The 23,144-nt window shown below is 35.3% G+C and overlaps 1 protein-coding gene and 1 long non-coding RNA gene across 17 annotated transcripts in view; one reads left to right on the forward strand and one right to left on the reverse strand.

Moving 5' to 3' along the window:
- The window catches only part of ROBO2 (roundabout guidance receptor 2), a 1,635,852-nt gene that overhangs the window by 32,684 nt on the left and 1,580,024 nt on the right, over positions 1 to 23,144 (reverse strand). For 9 of the 15 annotated variants that reach the window (XM_077878775.1, XM_077878785.1, XM_077878780.1 and 6 more), the window contains 5 exons: positions 22,134 to 22,176; positions 20,599 to 20,726; positions 15,020 to 15,301; positions 14,492 to 14,617; positions 9,523 to 9,679 (listed from right to left, as the gene is read on the reverse strand). In XM_077878775.1, coding sequence (XP_077734901.1) covers positions 9,523 to 9,679; positions 14,492 to 14,617; positions 15,020 to 15,301; positions 20,599 to 20,726; positions 22,134 to 22,176 — 736 coding nt within the window. The remainder of the gene's footprint in view (positions 1 to 9,522; positions 9,680 to 14,491; positions 14,618 to 15,019; positions 15,302 to 20,598; positions 20,727 to 22,133; positions 22,177 to 23,144) is intronic. The other 6 variants (XM_077878782.1, XM_077878786.1, XM_077878778.1 and 3 more) reach the window with 1 other exon arrangement.
- The window catches only part of LOC144301739 (uncharacterized), a 28,034-nt gene that overhangs the window by 3,077 nt on the left and 1,813 nt on the right, over positions 1 to 23,144 (forward strand). Inside the window, exon 3 of one of the 2 annotated variants that reach the window (XR_013368507.1) lies at positions 5,611 to 5,782. The exons of the other annotated variant lie outside the window; for it this stretch is intronic. This is a non-coding gene — a long non-coding RNA (uncharacterized LOC144301739). The remainder of the gene's footprint in view (positions 1 to 5,610; positions 5,783 to 23,144) is intronic. 2 annotated transcript variants of the gene reach the window in all.

Raw genomic sequence — 23,144 nt, forward strand, 5'->3', positions numbered from 1 at the left:
TCTTCTATCCTATCTTCCATACAGGCAATGGGATTATATATTCTAAAGTCCTCATCCACATCACACCTGTGCTTTGAATTATTCAGTGATTATCACTAATAAAAGAAAAAGTTCAAATTCTTTAGCAGGGCCTAAAAGACCTTTCCCCATCTGACTGACCTGTCTTTCTAGCTTAACTGCACACACTATTTTCCCAGTATCAGTCTACTGTGTATTTTTTCTAAACTCTGGGTCTCTAATTACTATCCTCACATCATCTGCCTGTGAGCTTTTTGTCTTCCCTCAGGTTCAGTTCAAATGCCATTAGTTTTGTGAGGTGTTCTCAGCCTCGGCCATATGGAATTGATTACAACTCCAAAATACTTATATTATGGTACTCCCCATACTATACTGGTATTGTTTCTGTTTCTCCTACTGTCCTGTGAGATCTCTAAACTCAAGAACTTAGTACTTCTCAACTTTGCATTTCCAGCACCAAATGTAGTACCCAGGATATAGAAGATTTTCATTAAAGAAACTAAAAATTGAATAACTACTACTAATATATATTACAAGTGTTTTTGTATATATATAATACACTCAAGTGTGTGTGTATGTGTATATATATATATATATATATATATATATATATATATATATCTCCCTTACAAATGCTAACTTGTAAATGTCCAGATGATTCTTGAATATTTTTACTCAAGTACCTTTACTTATCATGCTTAAAACTGAATTTATTTCAAAACCTACATACAGATGTTTGCAGCAGCTTTATTCATAATTGCCAAAACTGGGAAGCAACTAAGAAGTACTTCAGTAGGTGAATGGATAAATAAACTGTGACAAAATTCACTCATTGGCCAAATTCTAAGCTTCTCCAGATAATGGAATATTTTTCAGTGCTAAAAATAAATAAAACATTAAGCTATGAAAGGAATTGGTGGAAACTTAAATGCACATTACTAAATGAAAAAGGCCAGTGTGCAGTGGCTACATATTATATAATTCCAAGTATATGACATTCTGAAAAAGGCAAGACTATGGAGACAGTACAAAGATCAGAGGTTGCCAGAAGTTAAAGGAAGGGAGGGATGAATAGGGAGAGCATGGGGGATTTTTATGACAAACTGCTCTCCATGATATTATAATGGTAGATATATGTTATTATACATTTGTCCAAGCACACAGAATGTACAACACCAAGAGTGAATCCTAGTGTAAAGCATGGACTTTGGGTGATACTGCTGTATCAATGTAGGTCATCAATTTAACTGTGTATCACTTTAGTGGGAAAGTAGATAGTGGCAGAGGCTCTGCATGTGTGGGGGCAGGGAGTTTATGGGAAATCTCTGTACTTTTTGCTCAGTTTTTTAGTGAACCTAAAACTGATCTAAAAAATAAAATCTATTTTTAAAAAATCCTTAAGTTGATCATCCATTGATTCGAGAACCATTTGTCAGGAAACGGCATCTATTTACAGAGCATGCAGACTGATCCAGTGAGGCAGACTGGTATCAAGCAAATAATCAACAATAGCAGGTACTACAGGAATAGGGAGAAGGCAAGCTGAAACTAGTTTGGGGGTAGGGCAAGTCTATGGTCTATGCTAACTATAGGAAAGGGGGATATTCTCTGTAACACATCTGGGGGCTCAGAGAAAGAGAAAAGATAATAGTATTTGAAGAGCTCAAATAGTTTCATAACTGGTAAGAGATGGCAAATAAAGAGTACTTGCCATAGATGAGGAAGGGCAGGATGTGCCAGGTCACACAGGGCCTCATCAGCCCTGAGGAGGACTGGAAGTGATGGATAGTCACTGAAAGGCTTTTGTTTTGTTTTACGGGGAATAGTATCATCTTTAGCTGTTTGCTTTCCCTCTCTTGTTGAGGTTACCTGAATAATCTACCTCAGTGAGCTGTCTTCTGAAGAGCTTGTTTCAGAAGATCCATACACTCTGATAGGAGTATCTCTTCCAAAATGTCTTATACTGTAGTATAAACAGGCACACTTTAACATGCTACAGATAACAGTTTTTATATACTAGAAAACATGATTGGTGAAACTTGTTATTCCCATGAGTTAACTACGCAATTGCCAATCTGACCTGAAAAAATACATTGCTCCAAAATGATGCCATTTTGATCTGTTTTCTATGTTGGGGATCACAGTTAGATTTCATTTGGAGAAAAAAAATATATTGTGGGGGATTTATTGTATTTTTTTTACTTTTTCATTTAAATTCAATTTGCCAACATATAATATAACACCCAGTGCTCATCCTACCAAATGCCCTCCTTAGTGCCCATCACCGTCACCCCCCTCCCACCGTCATCCCGTTCCCCAACCCTTCATTTGTTTCCCAGAGTTAGGAGTGTCTCCTGGTTTGTCTTCCTCTCTAATTTTCCCCTACTCAGTTTCCTTCCTTTCCCTTACAGTCCATTTCACTATTTCTTATATTCCACATATGAGTGAAACCATGTGATGATTATCCTTCTCCAATTGACCTATTTCTGTTGTGTACAAAGTTTGCAACCTATGGTTCCAGTTGGATTCAGTGCTTCCAGTTTTTCCCATCCACTAATCAATACCTCTTATAAACTGATCTATGAAAACATCATAATTGTTTGAATAAAACATTCACTTCCATTCATTCTATTCTGTCCACTAAATATGTCTAAGACTCAAACTACATTTTTAGATGTTTTTTTTTTCCAGTTTCTCAACATGAATCTTCTACTCCATATAAATTGGTTTGTTTTCTTCTTCTTCATCAACATCATCATCTTTTTTTTTTTTTTGTACTTTTCCATCATGGTCTATTATTTTAAAGTATTCAATTTACTTTGAATGAACTATAATCCTCCAATTTCACCTACCTTAATCTTACAAATCCTTCAAGCTACAGTCTATATCCCATGTCTTTTTTAAAGATTTCCCAGATGAGCCCAAATAGCACTAATATATTACTCTTCTGAACTTGCACATTTTTTGCACATTTACTTGCAAATTGATTATACACTATGTTATGCCATTTCCAATGTTGGTTTCTTTAGCTATTGTCTGATTTATTTCAGAATTTAACCTTTCACATGTTAATAGTATCTTTTCCTCAAGTGAATTCATGCTACATTAAAATTATGACATTGAATTACTCTTGTTTGGCCACACCTGACATAATACTTTAACAATGGTAGATGATAAGCCTATTTATTGATTTGAAATGAAAACACACAAACTGATTCATTAATAAGGATGCTTATGATTTGATGACATGGACAGAGGTAGACAGTATAATGCTAAGTGAAATAAGTTGGTCAGAGAAAGATAAATACCAAATGCTTTCACTCATACATGGAATTTAAGAAACAAAACAAATGAGCAAAGGAAAAAGAGAAAGAGAGAGAGAGAGAGAGAGAGAAACACTCTTAATTACAGAGAACAAACTAATGGTTACCAGAGGGATGGTAGGTGGGTGGACGGGTGAGATAGGTAATGGGGATTAAAGAGTGCACTTGTGATGAGCACTGGGTGATGTATGGAAGTGTTGAATTACTATATTGTACTTAAATTAATATAATACTGTATGTTAACTACACTGGAATTTAAAAGTAAAAAAAAGAATGCTTAGGTTTCTTTTCTTAACTTACTTATTCGACTTTAAATATTGTATTATAAAGTCAAGCAAAAATATGTAAATGAATCCTAAAAAACAAAAACAAAAAACCCTACCCATTTTCAGTATGGAAGGGGAGTGCTATTATACTTCATCAATAATTATAATTAAATTTATTCCATAAAATAGCACATTTTCCCCCATAAACTACAGCATGTATCTCCTTTGCTTACAGGGCTTATTGCAAAGGATTTCCTACATTTGAATAAAGGAAGAACTTATGCATATATTTAATCTTTCAAAGGGAAGTAATTAATTATTCTCTATAATTTCCCCACTTCATAACTAGTAAACTATCCTTACTTCCAATAAGGGAACATGTACAAGGAATGGAACTATGTAGAGAACATAAGAGAAAGAAGAAATAATATTATATGCATCATATGTTAAGGTTATATAGAAAATATTCTAATTAGTTGTACAAACTCTTTTTTATTATTCCATATCATTAGGCAAAGGAGAGCCCAGATGCATAAATATTATTTCAAAAAATATACAAACACATTGCATAATATATTAAATGACTAAAAAAATATTCCAATAGCTATTCCACTTAGCTAGAATGGGTATTTATCATCACTTTTTCTGAGTGTTTTACAAAGATAATGTAGAACAAGAGTGAGCAAAATCCACCTATGCAGAACATAAGCAAAGCTGAGAGAAGTCTATTGGATTCATCTCAGTGGTTCATGCAATAAGTGGAAAACTGAGAGAGAGTGAATAAAAGTTAGACTGGGAGAAGGTTGTGAGAGAATAGATGAAATAAATTGGGACACAGAGCATATTGTATGGTGAGGAAGGCTATTCCTCATCTCTGAAGTTTTCGTATCTGAATCCATTCAGAAGAACAAATACTAGGTTTCATGCAGTTTCTGAAGAAGGACAAGAAAGTAAGAGATGACTCTAAATGTTAAGAAAAGTGTAGCTCAGTTTTTAGCATTTCCTTCACATTTACAGACACATATCTTATGTGAGGGATGGAATTTCAACTTTTTCTTGTTTATTTTTTTAGATTTATTTATTTCTTTGTGTGGAGAGGGGCAAAAAGAGAAGGAGAGAGAATCTTAAGAAGACTCCATGCTGAGTAGAGGAGCCCAACTCGGAGCTTGATCTTAGGACCCTAGATCATGACCTTGAAATCATGACCCGAGCTGAAGCCAAGAGTTGAATGCTTAACTGACTTAGCCACTCAGGTGCCCTCAACTTTTTCTTGTAGTAACACAAAGAAGACTGCAAAAATGCTCCTGAGCCAACTAAAGGTCTTTTTTTGGTCAATAGTTCCCAGAAAAGCTTTTTTTTTTTTTTTAACATATTATTGATGAAGTACGAGGCATCATATTAACTCTGTTCCCTGGTAAATAATGAGAAAGATGACAACAAATCAATGTTGCATGTGAACTAGCTAGTTAATGGTCAGATTCAAATACTGAATTACTAATAAAAATACAATATAGTTCAACGCCCACAAAAGCTTGCCAATCTCTAATTGTAGCAACAAAGCAAAGCATCAGATTTCTATTGAATCTCTACTGAATTCTTCCTAGCATCATAAGATAATAATAAAAACAAATTTATAGCTAAGGATGAATACATTTCGATACATTTTTATCAGGCTGAGAGAGGTTTATTGATGAGAGAGGACATTTACCAGTGTTGCTATAATATTGAATTAACAATTAAGTACTTTTCTATCTGGACAGTGACTTGATAACTTTTGTTATTTAGTTCTGTGGGGGGAAAATGGCCCAGGAATCACTTAGAAAGAAATTTAATAATATTGAAGGTTTAGAAACAGTACTAAACATTGCAATAAAAAATATTCAAGATTGAGATTATTCTGGGGTAGGTATATTTCCAAAGTTTATCCCTTTCCCTCCATCCCTCTGCCACTGCTTTATCTTACCGCCTTATCATTTTTTATGATACTGGCTATTCTCCTGCAGTATCCCGAATGTCATCTACCTGCCCCAGCCTCATGTCCTGCAATTCATCATCTATATCCAAAGATCAGACTCCCTAAATGACATACAAGACTTCACAGTTGGCCTCAAGGCACCTGTTCAGATTATCTCCTACCCTATGAATATTTCAAACCCAGCAAACGTCATACAACAGGTACTGATTGCTGAAGTATAGACACAAGCAATTAGAATGCAATGTGCTGAGTACTACAATAGTAAACTTAAGGAATTAAAAAATTAAGGAAAGGCAAGTCACCTTAACTAGAATAGGAGGGGGTTTTGAAGGAAGAGTGGGAAGTACTAAAGGAAAACTAATGGGGCTATTCATTTTTTCTTATCTTTCATTTTATATATATATTTTTTCTTTTGGCTATGGAAATTATCTATCTGCACAGCAAATGGTGACAATAGTAACATTTTGTTGTAGTCCTTGGTTAATAATTTATTCTGGCACCTAGGCTGCTTTAGATTAGGAACCATTGCTTGTCCTTTGCCATTTCTGCTTCAAACTCAGAGCTGGCACCCAGCAGCCAGTTATACTCTGGTGCTATTATTTGTGAATAACTGATTCAAGATTCACCTCAAAACTGAACTTCTATAGGATTGTCCTAACCTTACCTGGCATACATGGTTATCCTTTCCTGAATACAGATTATTATTTTGTATACATTGCTCATCTAGGACTTATCATATAAAATTGTGTATGTGTGTGTGTGTGTGTATGTATGTGCTTTGTGATCTCTACCTACCAACTGTGTGAACTCTCTAGATCAGAGATTAGATCTTCCTGAATAATTGTGTATTTGTTTCTTTCATCTCTGTTGCTTTTCTTCCTGACACTGGGATTAGCACTTGCTATTTAGTTGAAAAAGATGTGTGTTGAGTAAGTTCCCTAATATATGTTAAAAGCAGCAGAAAGAAAAACTATGTATCACCATAACAAGTACAGTTGCAGGATCCTTGACTGTTAAAATAAAAATTATGAAAAACCAAACCATGACTTCTAAAGTTTTTGTTGTTTGCACTTCAAGAGAACCTTAAACCTGCATGAGTTTCAAAACAAGGCATAGAAACAATTCTATATAAGAACTCATATGTAAAATAGTCAATGTAAGTATCACGAAGAGCAGATTATAAAATAATCTAGGAAGTGTTCAAAAGTCTTTCCTTTTTTTTTAAGATGTATTTATTATTTATTTGAGAGAGAGAGTAAAAGTGCATGCATGGGGTAGGTAGGAACAGAGTTAGGGGAAGAGAGAAAATCTCCAACACACTCTTTGGGGTTGGGCATGGTGCTTGATCTCAGGACTCTGAGGTCATGCTCTGAGCCGAAATCAAAAGTCAGACACTTAAGTGATGGAGCCACTAGATGCCTCTCCTTTTCAATGTTATAAGGGTTTGACGTTAGAAAAAAGGAAAATATAAATAATTTATCAAGAAATGGACAAAGTCTTCACAAATTGAATAATTTTAATTTATTCTTGTCATATTGATTTTAAGTAGGTATTGTCATTAAACAACTGAAACAATATCCATTGAAAAACTGAGTCCAAAACAAGAAAACTGAATTTTGCTGTCAGTTTACTAATAGATAAGACTTACCTACTAGTTTTGTTAAAAGTGATCATTTTTCTTTAGGAAATATGAGCTACTTAAGGCAAATAAAGGTTATTAAAAACCAAACTACATGCTACAAAGACTTTGAATATATAATATTAAAATATGTATTTCTTTACCTATCTAAAGTCTCAAATGAATTTTTAGAAAACTTTTAGAAAGAAAGATTTTCCAATATCATACATCCTGGCTAAATATTAAAATAATTCAAAAATAACTTTATATTTTATAGGTTAATATTCAGAAAATAATTTACATCAAAAAATAAAACTGCAGCAATGTGTATTATTTCATTCATCAAAAGATATTTTCAATTCTGCTGCTGGGCAATAAAATCAAGTGAGGAGTTTAGCATTTGTTTGGAATGAATTAGTATTATTTCAGTGGGTAATAGCTATTGCAGTCTGTTTTTTAAGTAGATGCAGTGGGAAAAGAAAAAGAGAAAGATTCCAAATTACCTACTTTATGCTTAAACATATTTGATAGTAACTATTTTCTCTTCCCAGTTTATAAGCTTTATTTTCTCATTTTCTGACAATAGCCTTTAAAATGCAGATTCCTAAGCCCTGTAATAATCTTTCCTTGTGGAATACACATCTCTGGTTTTTCTTTGACAGACTTCATGTGATATGGGCACATTTACATTATTGATATGTATTATATAAGATCATGTGCAAAATTTAAGTTTTTAAAAAAGTCAGAGAAAAAAGGATGTCTTCTTAATTTCCTATTTCAAATGTGAACTTTTTAAAAAAGTAAAATGAGGGATGCTTGGGTGGCTCAATGGTTAAGCATCTGCTTTCAGTTCAGGGTGTGATCCTGGAGTCCTGGGATTTAGTCCCACATCAGGCTTCTCCCTCTGCCCGTGTCTCTGCCTTTCTTTCTGTGTCTCTCATGAACAAATAAATGAAATCTCGACTTCGTTTTGAGATTGAGCCCCATTTTAGGCTCCCTGCTGTGCATGGAGCCTTCTTAAGATTTCTCTCCCTCTCCCCCTGACCCTCCTCTCTCTCTTACTTTCTCTCTCTCTCTCAAAAAAAAAAAAAAAAAAAAAGTAGAAGAAAGAAAAAAAGAATTAATCTTGAGATATCAAAGATAGCACTTATTTAAAAAAAAAAGGAGATGGGGGATCCCTGGGTGGCGCAGCGGTTTGGCGCCTGCCTTTGGCCCAGGGCACGATCCTGGAGACCCGGGATCGAATCCCACATCGGGCTCCCTGTGCATGGAGCCTGCTTCTCCCTCTGCCTGTGTCTCTGCGCCTCTCTCTCTCTCTATGACTATCATAAATAAATAAAAATTAAAAAAAAATTAAAAAAAAAAAAGGAGATGGGACCAAAATATTTCATGCATGTGATCTTTACATAAAATAAGACAGGAGACAAAACCATTATTGAAATAAATTGAGGTGTCTTAATATCTAACTTCTGAATTTTAAGAAATTTGGAAAAAAGAAAAGCTGCCTTTATTATGTATTTTTCAGTTTCATTCAAAAGCAGTGGTGACCTGAAAATTATGAGAAAGACAGAGCAATTAGAATTATTAAAATAGAAAAAAAAAAGACTGAGTAAATGTCTCATTTGCTATTTTTTTTATTAGAGAATAAAAAGTATCAATGTCTTTCTGCTTTAAAATCAATTAACGCTTTAACAGAGGAACGCTAACTCTTGAGACTTATTTGAGAATGAATAAGGAAACCGGTCACATTTAAATGCCCTTGAAGGAAATTTTCTAACTTAGAGAGGTTTTTGTCACAGAATGTGTGTTGGCTTGAACAACTCTTTCCTTGTTCTGGCCCCTAAATTCCCATCAAAGCTGATGATTAAAGTCCCTGCAATTACACCATGTGATGGAGCTCTGCTATGGCCAGACACCAAGTCATTAGAAAACCGTGAGAGACGATGGAGAAGATTATTTTAATTCCCTTTTCAGGCTCACTCAGGAGTGGCTCTTTAGTTCACAGAGCTGTGGGTACTCGCTTTCAAGCTAACAAGCAATATTATAAATGGAGTCTGCATTATCATGATTGCAGACAATCTAAGGCACTTGACGGCCAAGCATTCTAGGTTCTCAATATGTGCTGTGGTGTGTTTATCATCTAAAATACATAGATGGTGCAAACAACCAAAGTGGGGCCTGAGACAGGAGTGGGAGAGGGTGAGGAACCGGCTGGAAAGGGGGCAGGGAAAAGAGTAAGAGAACACAAGATAAAGACAGAAAAGCACGATTGAGAGAAGAGGAGAGCCCTGGGCATTTTGTTGGAATGAAAAACAGTTTTACCCATTTTCTTGCGGTTCCACTGCATAGTGTTCCAGCTCTGTACCAGGAAGGGGCTGGACTGGGGGAGGAGGTAGGGGTACATTGGCCCAAGTCGATCCATTGTTTTTCTGTGGTTTAGAAGAGTTTTTAGTTTTCTTCTTTTTTCCACCTTTCCCACCTGAAAGTAATAATGCATTTCTTCAGCTGTGCCAGATATCAGTAGAAACAGTACATCAGATGGGAAGACGTATTTATGTTTTCAAAACACCACAATCAGTATATTACATTTGTTAAAAGCTATAAACAATGAGATGATATAATCAGAAAAACGTTTTTATAAATCGCTCGAAATTATATTGTTTTTTCCCCCAATGCATTAACTACAGTGCTGAATAAACCAAAAACATGGCTTCTGAAGCAAAAGCACACTTATTGATTTATTCACGTCTGCTGCCTCTACATTTGCATTGTTAGACGAAATAATGGGCCATAACAAATTCTTTCAAATGTCAGATTTTAGTATGTTTATAATGCTCTTTTGCATAATCCCTCTCAATGGAAAATGCAGCATCTAAGGATACAGCCTAAACTTTTCCATTAGAATTTACTCAATTTAATTAATCCAGGAGAGTACAGTTCTCCCTCAAAAGCGACAGATAAAAATCAATCAACTATAATCCGGATACTTGTAAATCTTTCACAATGATAAGTTTTATAGAATTTTAAACTAATGAATGGCATAATTATTTTTGCCTATAGTGAGAGTGGTTCCCAGATGTTTTAAGCATCACATTTCCTAAAATTCCAAAAAGAGGGGGATAATTAATGGAAATGCAGTGATCACTTTCAGTACTATTGTTAATACAAATGAATTCATGCACAAAACACAAGCAAAAAATAACTTGGCAGCATTTGAGCCAAATCTGGAATTACTGGAGCTAAGTGAAATATAAAAATAAAACTCATCATTTGTATACTGCCATACTTTTCACTCTTTCAAAATTTAAGTAAATCAAGTTTCTTCCTAAATGGACCACAGTTGATGGCAAGAATGAATGCTTCTCCCACAGCATAATAAAGGATATTGTTCTGATGGAAACCAAGCAGCTTCCTTCACTCCCACTATGGCCTATTGTTATATTTCCAAAATCCTGGTATTGATCTCTTGGATCTCATCTTTCTGGAACTGCAAGCTGTGAGCATCAAATACTTGGAGCAGGGCTACCAATAGAGATATTGCTAGAAGTCTCATCTCCTTTCTTCTGCCAATTACTAATCCACATGAGCCAATTCAGAAAATTGTGTCATTTAGTAATAACTTATTCCAGGGCCAGAAAGTGATGGAACTGCTAAACTGGACATAGATACTGTTGCCAATTATGTCTGTAGTCTAGGTCATGTGTACATAAACACATGTGCTTAAAAGAGCACACCTACAGACAAAATGTTTTCACCCTTTCACTTCCTGTCTTTGGCAATAGGAGAGGTATTAAAAGAACGATAGAGCTACTTCAAGGGTTAGAGCTTACTCTGGGGTTGAAGACTGGTTTCTCACTTACTTGATAAGTTACTTCAATTTCCACACATGTAAACCAGATATAAAGTGCTTAAATCTTTATGGTATTTTGAGGATTAAAAGATAGAAAGCATGGAGAGGGCTCAGATTGTACAGAGAGCTCAATAAATGCCAGTCATTGTTACTGTTTCCCAACTCCTCTATCTTAGAGCAAACATGGTTCTGCCCACTTCTACAGCCTTTGTCAAGCCTAACTTATCCAAACCCAATGAGCGTCCCAGGAATAGTCTGATTCTTGGAATAAAAATAATAAACCTGCTTGAATAGAAGCCTAATTTTTTTTACGTTTATGGTAGATAAGACTTAATCCTTTGTTTCATGATCATTCATCAAAATCACAGACTAGGATCATATATTTTTGTGCAGTTTCAGAAGTCTATTTGAATAATTAAAAGAGGAATGGGTTAGGCTGTGCGTCCTTAGTGAGTTCTTCCCCTGGTTGTGCATCCTTTATTACTTATATATTTATAAGTGTACAATGTTTTCCTCACTCTTCACTTTAGAAATGTCATATGATCACCACCAGAACTGAATGATACAAAGAAGAAAGTTCATATATCTCCATAAAACAAATTGTTAAACTCAGACTAAAAGCGAATAATTGCTTCACTCTCACCTCCAAAAGAATGCTTTCTATCACCAATTTAAGTAATAGTGTATTCAAATGTAGATGAAATAGTTAATAGATGGGGAAATAGAGGTTCTTTCTGAATGTTATGTGGTCCATATTTACACAGGAAGAGAAAAAAAACCACATTTAAAATGCAACAGCTTTACTAGAAACTACTATTTCTGGAGCTCTGAACCCAATTCTGTTGAAGTTCTTGTCCAAGGTCAAAAAGGGCCAAATGTCAGACTTAAAAATGAATTGGGCAAATGAAGCTGATTCATAGAGGGAATTTTTGAGGGCTTAACTCCAATGCCTACTTCTCCCTCTTTGGGAGATTTCTGCTCTGTCATTGAGTGGTGTCCTGGTAGGACCATCAATCCATATGCTTTGTCCTCTCTTAGCATTGAGCTAAGAGGGGGACTCTTAGCATGGTGGTGGGCATATAACACGAGCTAAGGAAACTAAATGTTTATCTAAGATCTATACCTTGAGCTAAGTGAGCCACAATCTGTTATTGTTACTTGCAACCAAAGATCCCCAAGCATTTTTGAGGTGAAAACTGCCTGCATTATATTTTAGGGGAACATATTTTGAAGACTGGCAAACATATTTGACCCATTTCTCTTCAATGCAAAATGTAAATATTTAAATTGACATTTATGCTGAACAGATAACTTCTATGTATAGAGAATGATAAAAATAGATAATTTTCAATTTAGTTAAATACATACTGTATTTCAAAAAATACTAGTGTGTAAAAATATTTCATTATCACTACTGATATAGTGCTAAATATATATATATATATATATATATATACACACACACACATACACAATATGACTGGATATAGTTTCTAAGAGATCTGAGTTTTCTTTTTTGGTGGTTGAATTTTTAACACAAATACTCATAACTTATATATGGAATAGATTATAAAAGTGTTTCAAGGAGGATGAGGAATTCACTGAAATTATTCAGAAATGCCCAACTTTCTTTGTTAGTGTGATTATTTTAAATTGATTTCATTACTGTGCACAAACTTGAGAAAATCTTATAATGTATGATTAGATATCCTTTGGGCAGTTTGATCTTAAATTTGAGCTTTAGAAAACACATCTATGATTATAAGAATTAAGCAAATTCTGTAATATTAAACTCAATTGGACTAAACTAACAGGGAATAATCATTTCACTCTCATCTCTGAAGAATGCTTTCTATTTCTGATTTAAGTAATTTTGTATTCAAATGTAGATGAAGTAGTTAATATAATTCACAGACATATATATATAAATGTCACTCAGGAGATTAATGGATTAAAAAAGCAGTAAGCACTATTGTGAATCATGTTCTGCTTACAATTACTCAAAAGGTAACTTTTAAAACTCAGTGTCAATCAACATACACAGAATATTTAATGAAGGATTCACAAAAGGCCTTATGTAATTCATGGCTTAAAATATATAGATTTTTAAAATATGTATATTGCTTGGGACTTTACATATCTTGAATGAAATAGGCCTAGGATACATTAGTTTTTAATTATGGAGTACAATTGTGGGACTCATTATAAATAAATTGGAGTATAAATGACATAAGGTTATTCAAAATGCCCCCCTATATTATTAAGCCCATTTAAATTCATAACAGATGTTTAAAATTTTCTGGATTCTATAATGTATCTAATTCTACCAATAGGTAAGAAGAGCAAATGGCTCATTTTGGAGAGAAGAGAGAGCATTAACATTTCAGACTGAAAGGGTTCTATCTCCTGAGGAAAAGTCATTTAGTAAATGTTACCCTAATGATATAAAAGAGTTAACTCCTTATGGTCTAGGAGCCGGTGACATGTCATAATACACCATAATCCTTTACTGAGAATTTGTAGATTAAAAAAAAAAATTTTTGTAAAACAAATGGAATATCATTATTATGAAAAAATAAGCAAATAAGGTCATGGAATCAATAGAAATGTGCAAAGTCATCAGTCACACGATGTACGTGTTCTGGTTGGAAGGTAGAGTGTGACTCCTACGACCTCCTTATCTGAGAGGTGAGGATCCTTGAGCCTGAAGCACACTGCTGCTATTCGTTACCACAGGCACATATTTCTGTCCAGTAAAACTCTGTCCCGATATGTGCTATACAACACCCACATTATAGATTGTAGGTTTGGCTGATATATATCAAATATATTAACATTTACAGCATAAAAAAATCATCCATATGAAAGGTTATGACTTGTAAGTTAAGTGTGAAGAGTAATGTCTGATAAGATTCTTGGTTAGCACGGTAGCAGCACCTTACTCCAGACATCATTCCGTCGATAATAAATTGTATTACATAACATTTTGGAAAGATTGTCCAAAAATAAAAAGTCACATCACTGGAATCCTAATGCTATGAGAAATGTCCCAGATAATTTGCATTTTGGCTGAATTCATCGTTTGCTGCCCACGTCCTGGAGCTGACTTTCCTGAATGATCTTTTATTGTAGAGGTCTCTTGGCTCTTAGGAAGGGTTCAAGGACGATCAAACTCATCTGCTCTTCACTAAATAATACTTAGGACAATGACACTACTTTTCAGAACACATGGTGGTGTACGCTTAGTACACAGAGAGTGAGAGTGATGCTTATTCCGCCCTTCCCAAAGCATGATTCCATTAGGATACGCTAATTTTATTGTCATCTGAAAGATAAATGCCTGACAGTGAGTCGTGATTCAGTACTTCTTCACGGTTGTTAGGAACACAGGTCATATGCTGGTGACAAACAAATATTTCTCCTTACTGTGATGAGACCAACCTGAGAGACTGCCACTCCTCTCTGAGCTGTTGTGAGAGCTGGTGGTGCTGAAATCCTGTGACTGGTTGTGTGGCATTCTATTAGACAATCCCTCAGCCAATCGGTAGTCAGGGATGTAAAGTAAGGCTAAGGGTTAAAGGGCAGAGGTCATAGTGGCATCATGTGATTAGTTCACAGCACAAGCCCATGCAGAACATGCAGTTAGCAACTCAGAAGCAGATGTCGTGGGACAGTGGAGGAATGTTCCGTCTACCCTGCCTAATGAAAGTTGAGATGGATTACTGAGCACTCTATTGAAGAGGAGCTAAAAGGATGAAACCGGTTGGTGTTGGTGTGTGGTGGCAGTGACGGTGGCGGTGGTGGCGGTGGCAGGGATTGTGCAAGGTACTGAATACATGCCGAGAATAATTTTTTAGTTTGGGTAGTGAACCTGGTAATGAATCACTGAACTGAACAACAAATACTAATTTCTATCTCATGCACAAATGATATGAAAATAACTCCTTGGGTAGTAGGGACCTGACTCACCGTTGTTACCCTTGTTCTGATCAGGGAGAGAATATCCAAAGCCCATCAGGTCCGTTTTTTGCTGAATTGAGCTCTTCCACTGTGGGTCCGGCAGATCGACAGCCAATTCATGTATGCTATTGGAATGCAAGATCTGTGTTGTGGCATATGGGGTAGCCTGTGTTATTTGGCTGGAACTGTTGTAAGTGGTTTTGGTCGTGAAGTCAATGCTGCTATAAATGGCTCCATCTGAGAGCATCGTTGCTGTTTTATCCCCTTGGCCTGGAACTGGTGGCAGCACATCTGTGGTGAACATAGGGAAATGAAACAATTTAATGATGCACAGGCAGCCCAAAACTATCAGGATGGAAGATGAAAAATAAACGTGTCATGCCGCACGTTTGCATTTCAGCTGAGATGGGCTTTATGAGTCAATGAAGGGTAGATGATGTACAACCATCGCCAAGCTCTCAGCTTCGGTGACAGGCAGGCCTACCGCTCGTCCTTCACGTCTCACTGCTTAGCACATCCCTTCCCCCATCTTCTTCATCCATGAGTGAAATGTTTGGGATATTTCACTACTGAAAAATGCTTTCAGTCGTTCACACAGCTTTTAGAACCAACGCAACGGTTGGCTCCTTACGCAAGAAACGGTAAGAGTGAATCTACAAATTATGGATTGAAAACATCTTTTTCCACTTTACCCCAAAAGATATGGAATCTAACTGCTGAACAGATGCAACATTTTCCCGAAATTATACTATATAAGCAGGCTAGGAGATACATTTTTCTGAAGTTCCAGCTTACTGCATTTCTGATTTGATTTCACAGTTCCAGTATGGAGTGGAACGGATGGTAGGGATTTTTTTTTTTTTTCTTAGATAACAAAAGGAAACTTTCATGAATAAGTCATTTGCACAATACAGCAGGATTTAACTATAGAAAAAGCAATCTGAGTGATCAGTGAGTTTAATTTATGCTACTAACTCTTAGAAGTGGAGAATTACAGTTTCAAGTTATAATACAGCAAGAGTAAAATTAAACTTTAGTAACAACACTGAATATCAATCAGCCCATTTATCTTTTGGTGTGCTGAATTAACTTTACATGATGCTTTTTAATTCAGAACTGCCACCTCTCTCCCGAGCTCTTATTTTTCCTTTTTTACAAAAGATACTAGAATTTGAACAAAAAACAAAAACCAACAATACTGGGGGGCCAGTTGGTTAAGCATCTGACTCTTGATTTCAGCTCAGGTCATGCTCTCAGGGTAGTGAGTTCAAGCCCTGTGTTGAGCCCCATGTCAGGCTCTCAAGAAGGGAGTCTGCTTGAGATTCTCTTTCCCTCTCTCCCTGCTTCCCAACCCCACTCACACTCACTCTCTCTTTGAAATAAATCAGTAAAATCTTTAAAAAACAACAACACTAAATGACATTTTTAATCACGTAGAGTCAAAAGTGAATCTAATTATAGTATATGTTCCATAATTATGTTCTGAGAGCCACACTTCATAGGACTTGAGATCATCAGTGATTTCTTCATTATAGGAAATTTCCAACTAGTTATATTACTGTAAATATTAAGTAATTAATTAAATTATTGTGCTACCAAAACAATTTATCACGACAAGAAAAACGTGGAAGCAGAAACTTAGTCAAAATATCCCCAATCTCTTAGGTTTGATCATACCCACAAAACAAAACCAAAAACAAATTAATTAAAAATATTAATTTTGCTTTTGCATTTCACAAGAGATAAAAATGTCTTTTTTAGCAATAGCGACAAGACACTTACAATCCATTTTGCATCCTGTATAATTTAGATCCTCCTGAAGTCTGGAATTCCAATTTACTTTATATGTGGATACATACTTTACTGAAGTAAATATTTTAAAGGCATATCAGTGAAATTGTTAATAGTCAAATATATTTCACAAAGTTGTATAATAAGTAAGATTGTTTTTTGATTTCAGAATCCCAGAATTACATTTTTTGCCCTTTATGCTTTTACCTATAAACTAATTAGAAAATTGGATAATGGAAAAGCATACTTTATTCTCAAATGTCAATTATCATTTTCATTCTCAAAAACTTTTAGTACTTAGTAATAGATCAAAATTATGAAAACCGATCCTCCACTCGGGGGAAATTTCAGTTTTGTTTCTGTCACCTCCACCATCTTTCATTGATAATATTAACTGGATAGACATGTTTCTCCAGCATGAGCCCCAACTTCCCAACAGCTTGAACTTGAAGTCCTCTAAAACTTTTGATTTGGATGGGGAACTACTTAACTGCAAGATTCTGAAGTGATTGCACATTCAAGTATTTAAAAATGGAAAAAAAGTTGTCTGAGGACCTACTCCTCTAGATGTAATCCTGCAACAAGTAAAGCCACAGTTCTAGAAATAGAATCACGTTCTCTCTGCTGGTTGCAATTAGCCAGCCTTCAAGTCTGAGTGCATCTATATTGATTTGGGGGCTGCATATTTCCTTCGGCTGTTATTTGATTGCTCCTACATTTTCAAAAAATAAATTGAATTATATCCAACCTTTGAAATATTGGAAGATTATGCATGAATATTTGGATGTGGGAGATCATCCTATAATATCAGATAGTTTGGAACTCTGGGCCGGCCTTTCTCTGACAGCCTGGACCTAAATAGGTGTTGCCATCTTTAGGCAGGACCTTCCAGTTTCCACTTTTATGGTCCACACCTACCTTTCCTTAGTGCTTTGGGCTGACTGGCACTTGTTAACATTTGATTTTGAAGCCTCTGGATTACAGAAACCCTTCCCTTCAGGTGGAATTACTCATGATTCATTTTGCAGTTTTCAGCACCTGAATTATCCATGCATTTATTTCTTTTGGACTGATATACTTGAATGAATGACTGTCTCCTGTACTGTATCATAAGATACTTAAGAACAGGAACATATGGGATTTATGCCTGGATCCATTCCACAATTCCTCACCTGGTGTTTTGCAGAGGATAAGTGCTCGCTGAATGATTAAATAAATCTTTCATATTTTGCATTGATGAAATGCAGACTTCTGCAATAATTAGTAACTTTATTACTCAAAATACTATTTTCATTACATTTAAACATGTATTAGTATTCCATTCTTGAAAGGGAAATGTCAGTATCCACGATAATTCTCTTAAGGGAACATAGTTACATAATCATACACGTGAATCCAGCCTTGATGATTGCAGAACAGTGTAGATAAAATAACTGAGACTTTAAAATGTGTTAGGCCTGCCTTCTATACTTAGATCTCAAGTTATTCATCTTGATAAACCTTAGTTTCCTGGCCTTTAAAAAGTAAACATGATTATCTATTACTTATGTCACACATTTATTATGCCAATAAAATGTACAAAAAAGAAAAAAACACCTACCTATTTCTGGTGCATAGTAAAAGCTAACAATGCCTATTACACTGCAAAGAAATACAGTAAACCTTGCAAAAACTTTGTTTTGGCCTTGATGTTTGCCTGCAAAATATTTCATGTCATGAAAATGAAGTGGATATGGAAGAAAAACCTTGAAAATTTACAAATGTACCCTTTGGCTAAATTAGACAGACTTTTCAGATGTTAGTGTAGCCTGCTAAAAGCTGAAAGCCAAAACCAAAACCAAACATTTTCTTTATCTTTAGGCATTCATTTCTTGATGTGAAGAGAATGGTGCATTAATCAAATACAAATATAGCAAGTAAAATAGATATCTAATCCTTGATGGATCAAATCCTTCAAACAGAATTTCTTTTGACAAAATCATTCTGTGTGAGGGAGGGAGGAGTGTTCTGCTCTCCTGGTGAGGAGATGCTCAGGGATAGAGCCTACCATGGAAAAGTGATAGCCAGTAAGCTAAGGGCTCAGAGTTTGGTCACTAGGGGAGGCAGCCACCTTCAGAGGTTCTGGGGTAATAAGAATCCTAAATGGGGTGATTACAGAGGGCAAGCAAAAAGTTGAGGAATCATACAGGTATTTTTTATTTTCTTACTTACTATACTGATGCCTATTGGCCACTCTTGTATGTCAAGCTTTGTGCTAAACCTGTGCTAAATTATCCTTTTAATCCTCACTACATAACTATGACAAGGGGATGGTTATTTTCTGTATTTTATTTGGAGAATGGAAGAGAGCTCCCTTTCTTCAAGTTGGTATTGACAGAATGCAGACTTATGCAATAATTAGTAGCTTTATTATTTGAAATACTATTTTAATTACATTCAAACATTCATTGGTACTCCATTCATAAAGATAAAATGTCAGTATCCATGATTACTCCTCTAGGTCAGTATATTTATACACTCATGCCTGTGAAATGCACCCCTGAGGTGCTTATCATAGTTTAGCCTAGCCCTGGGTCTCCTCCATTAATTCCATCCAGAGGTGTAGAAAGCCTCCAGCAGATTAATCCACACTTTCTTGCATTACAGCACTACTCTACTAATTAATCATCCCATTTTCTACTCGAACTCCATTCTCCACCCAGCAGTAGCCTGGATGACTTCACACTCGGCTTAGATCCCACTGTTCTCCTATTACAAACCCATTGATGCCTTCTGACCAGCCTTCGGACAAAGTTTAAAGTCTTTGTGTAGCTTAGGAGGCCCTCTATTATCTGTCCCTCTCTCTCTCTCTCTCTCTTTCCTCTCTCTCTCTCTCTCTCTATATATATATATATATATATATACATTTTACCACCTCTGCTCCCGTTGTACATCATACTCATTAGAAAATTCATTCATTTCTCAAATAGGTCATGTCTCTCTTCTTTCTAGATCTTAAAATACGGTCATTTCTTCTCCACACACTTTTCCCCACAACTCTGCTTAATCTCTACCTCTTCTTCAGATGTCAACCTAAATAACACTCCATTCATAGAACTTTTGTATTCTTAGTGGGTAGCCTTTTCATGTTGGGTACTGGCAAGGCAGCTCCAGTCCATTTACTGTCTGCACAACTGTCTGCCAAAGGAAAACTCATATTTCTGCCAAAATAAAAACTGGGACAACAGACTTCTCTAGCCCCATCTTTCTCCTATTGATTGGATGAAAGGTGGCAGTGGGGAGACTGTAATTATTTATAATAGGTCAAATATAATATAGTATAATAAATACATTAATTACTTATAGTAGGTCAAATTCTGTTTCTACAGACAGGACCCTAGCTCCAGATTTTGGAGACCTTATTATATCAGCCACTTAGCACCTTTTTGTCTTTCATTTGGGGTACAAAGTTATCAATGGTAGAACTACACTTAAGTTCTCTCTCAACATGTTTTCATCTTTATTTAAGTGTCTACTCTCTATAACATGCATCCTATGAGGATAAGTACCATCTCTCTTTATATTGATATTTTATTTTTACTATCTGCCGTAGTGCCAGGTATGCAGGGTATACTTAATAAATATGTGTTGAATGACACAGAAAACAGAAATGACTAGTCCCAAATCATAAGCTCTACTTAGCAGCATAGTTTCTGATTCTACTAATCTTGTGCTAATAGTCCCCAAACCAAAATGTATTATGAATATTCAGGAAAGCTAAGAAAACGAACAACAAAGTTTTGAATAGCACAACTTACCTCCACGTCCAAAATTCCCAATCTCATTTGGGCCACTATTGCTATTGTTTACTGGTAAGCTCGTGGCTGGCCATGAATCAGCAAGCCATGGGTAACTGGGATCACCAGCATTTAGAAGACCAGGACGGCTAAAACAGAAATTGGAAGGAAATCAACCCATGGAGCTCCATGAGAAATTTGGACACCTGTCTCCTGCACTAAAATATATTAAGGAATTTAAGAAGATTTTAATTCACTTCAAATTAAAATGTGTAGGTTCTCAAGAATTAAGGAACTTCAGGGGTTCATTAAAACTATATATAGCCTGTCAGTGGAAGCAGAAGCATCCAAATGAATTCAGTTGTCTGCCCTTAAACTGGTGGAATTGGTAACATAGTAGGATCCCAAAACAAAGTTTGATTATAAACTGGCACCTCAAGAAACAATTGCTCAAAGTGATTGCTCAGTATCAACCATTTCCAGGACTTTGGGCTATTGCTTCCTTGATTCCTACAGCCCCCATATTTATCTGTCCTCTGTAAGCTGTAACCCCTGTTATGAGCCCTCATGTTTAATTTAGAGGCAACAAACTTGAGGGAAATTAATGAACAGTATTTATATTGTTCCATTAGTAGCACATTTCCAAATTCTCTGAATTGCAAGATATTAGGGGTATATTAAAATTTTTAGGGTAATTAAAGATTCACTGTGATCTGATTCAGCATGTGAGTATAGTCTGTGAGAAAAACTTCCCTCACATCATATTTAATAAAGAATTTCCATTTTTGATATAAAAGATGAAAATCTGATTCCTCTCCAGATTATTAGCATATTTAAAAGGAAATAGCAACATCTATAATCATTGCACTTTATTTTTGATAGACCGTTTCTGTGCAATCCCTAAGAGAAACATGTGTTTCTATGGAAACTGCAATAAGAAGATCCAACTGCTTACTTGCTACATGCACTAGCTCTCATTAGACCTAATCTCTTTTTGCTAAAATATTGATTAAATGGGAGATTGGAAGTTATTACCAGAGCCTAATTACAATCTCCATATTGGCAAAGGGAAAATAGATGAGGATATATGGGTTTGTTATCAGCTTTTATCAATTTCAATTGAGTATCCAAAGTTGTGGAATCCAGTCCTATCAATCTACAGCCTATTCATCATCCATGAATCATTTACTTTGTGATCGATTATGTGTAATTGTTCACTCACAGCAATTTAGTGAGAGCCAATAAGGAGTCTTAAACAACAGCAACTTCATTTGCTAATGTCTAATTAATGCAATAAACATCCTGCTAACAAATGAACACATTCCTTGTGATATTTACTACTAATTTCTTCAGGGGCATCTGGGAGATATGAAACATCTGGACTTGATTCCTCTAAAGTGCACAACAGATAGATCATTAAACCTTGTGGTAAGCCATTTAATTCCTCCTAGAATTCTCAGACTTATAAGTGATCATTTATTACAATAATAGCTTCTTACTATAGTTTCCCCAGTCCTGATTAAAAATAATAATAAAAAAGAATCTCCTTAGCATACCTCCCATTGCTCATTAGTCCTCCATCTCCTCTTTGAAATGTAACTGTTAAAAAAAAAGAAAGACACACACACACACAGGTAGTCAATATTAATTACAATTAATACCAACTATATATTGGTCCTTAGTTTAGAGCTGAGGCCTCTGGGAATTTTAACAAAATATAATTAACATAATTGTACAGAGAATAAGAAGCCATGGTATAGCCCAGAGCAAAGCCATCATTTGCTCCAACTTTAATAAGGCATTTAAAAATACTTAAAGCCAAATGTATAGTTAAGTCAAAAGGGCATTTGTGTTTGGATGTCAAAACTGTTACAATTAGCATGTAAAGTGACATTGGAAGATCAACAGCATTAATGGGGGATTATCAAATCATAACTTTAATCTTAATATGTGGGTGTCCTAATTAGAAGGCACAACATAAAATGAGCATAGTAGAAATTAAAACAGAATAGTTCAAACAGGTAATAACATCCTGCCAGTGAAAAAGAGAAACAGGTACTGATTGACAACATATTCTTCATCATCACATATCCTTTTAGGGACACTGTTAATCACTATGAGTTGAACAACTACAATTAGAATAGACATAAACTATAATTAATAGAGAATAATGTATTGAGTGCTTTGTTTTATCATTCAACCTTCACAAAAAAATGGAATGTTCAAGTACTTGATACTGAATATATTCAAATTGTATGTAATAATTGCAAAAACTTCAGTCCTTTATGAAACTTATTAGTCACACTGACAAGTATCCTGTAGATCTACACCTGGAGAAGACCTCTCTCTGGACACTCCATTCCACAAGCTATCAACATAAAAGTGGGTTTCAAGGATTGTCCAAAGAACATAAATGTCAGTGTGTATCCATCATTTCCTATCCAAAATCTTTGTAGCCAAATATATTTGGAATTCAAAATGTTTCAGATCCCAGAAAGATAATACAATGCATACTACAAAGAGGATCTAAGTCAGAGGATCTATTCAAAGTTATTTAATATGTTTGC

This window comes from Canis aureus, chromosome 30, assembly GCF_053574225.1.
Source record: "Canis aureus isolate CA01 chromosome 30, VMU_Caureus_v.1.0, whole genome shotgun sequence".
In the NCBI taxonomy this organism is placed as follows: Eukaryota; Metazoa; Chordata; class Mammalia; order Carnivora; family Canidae; genus Canis; species Canis aureus.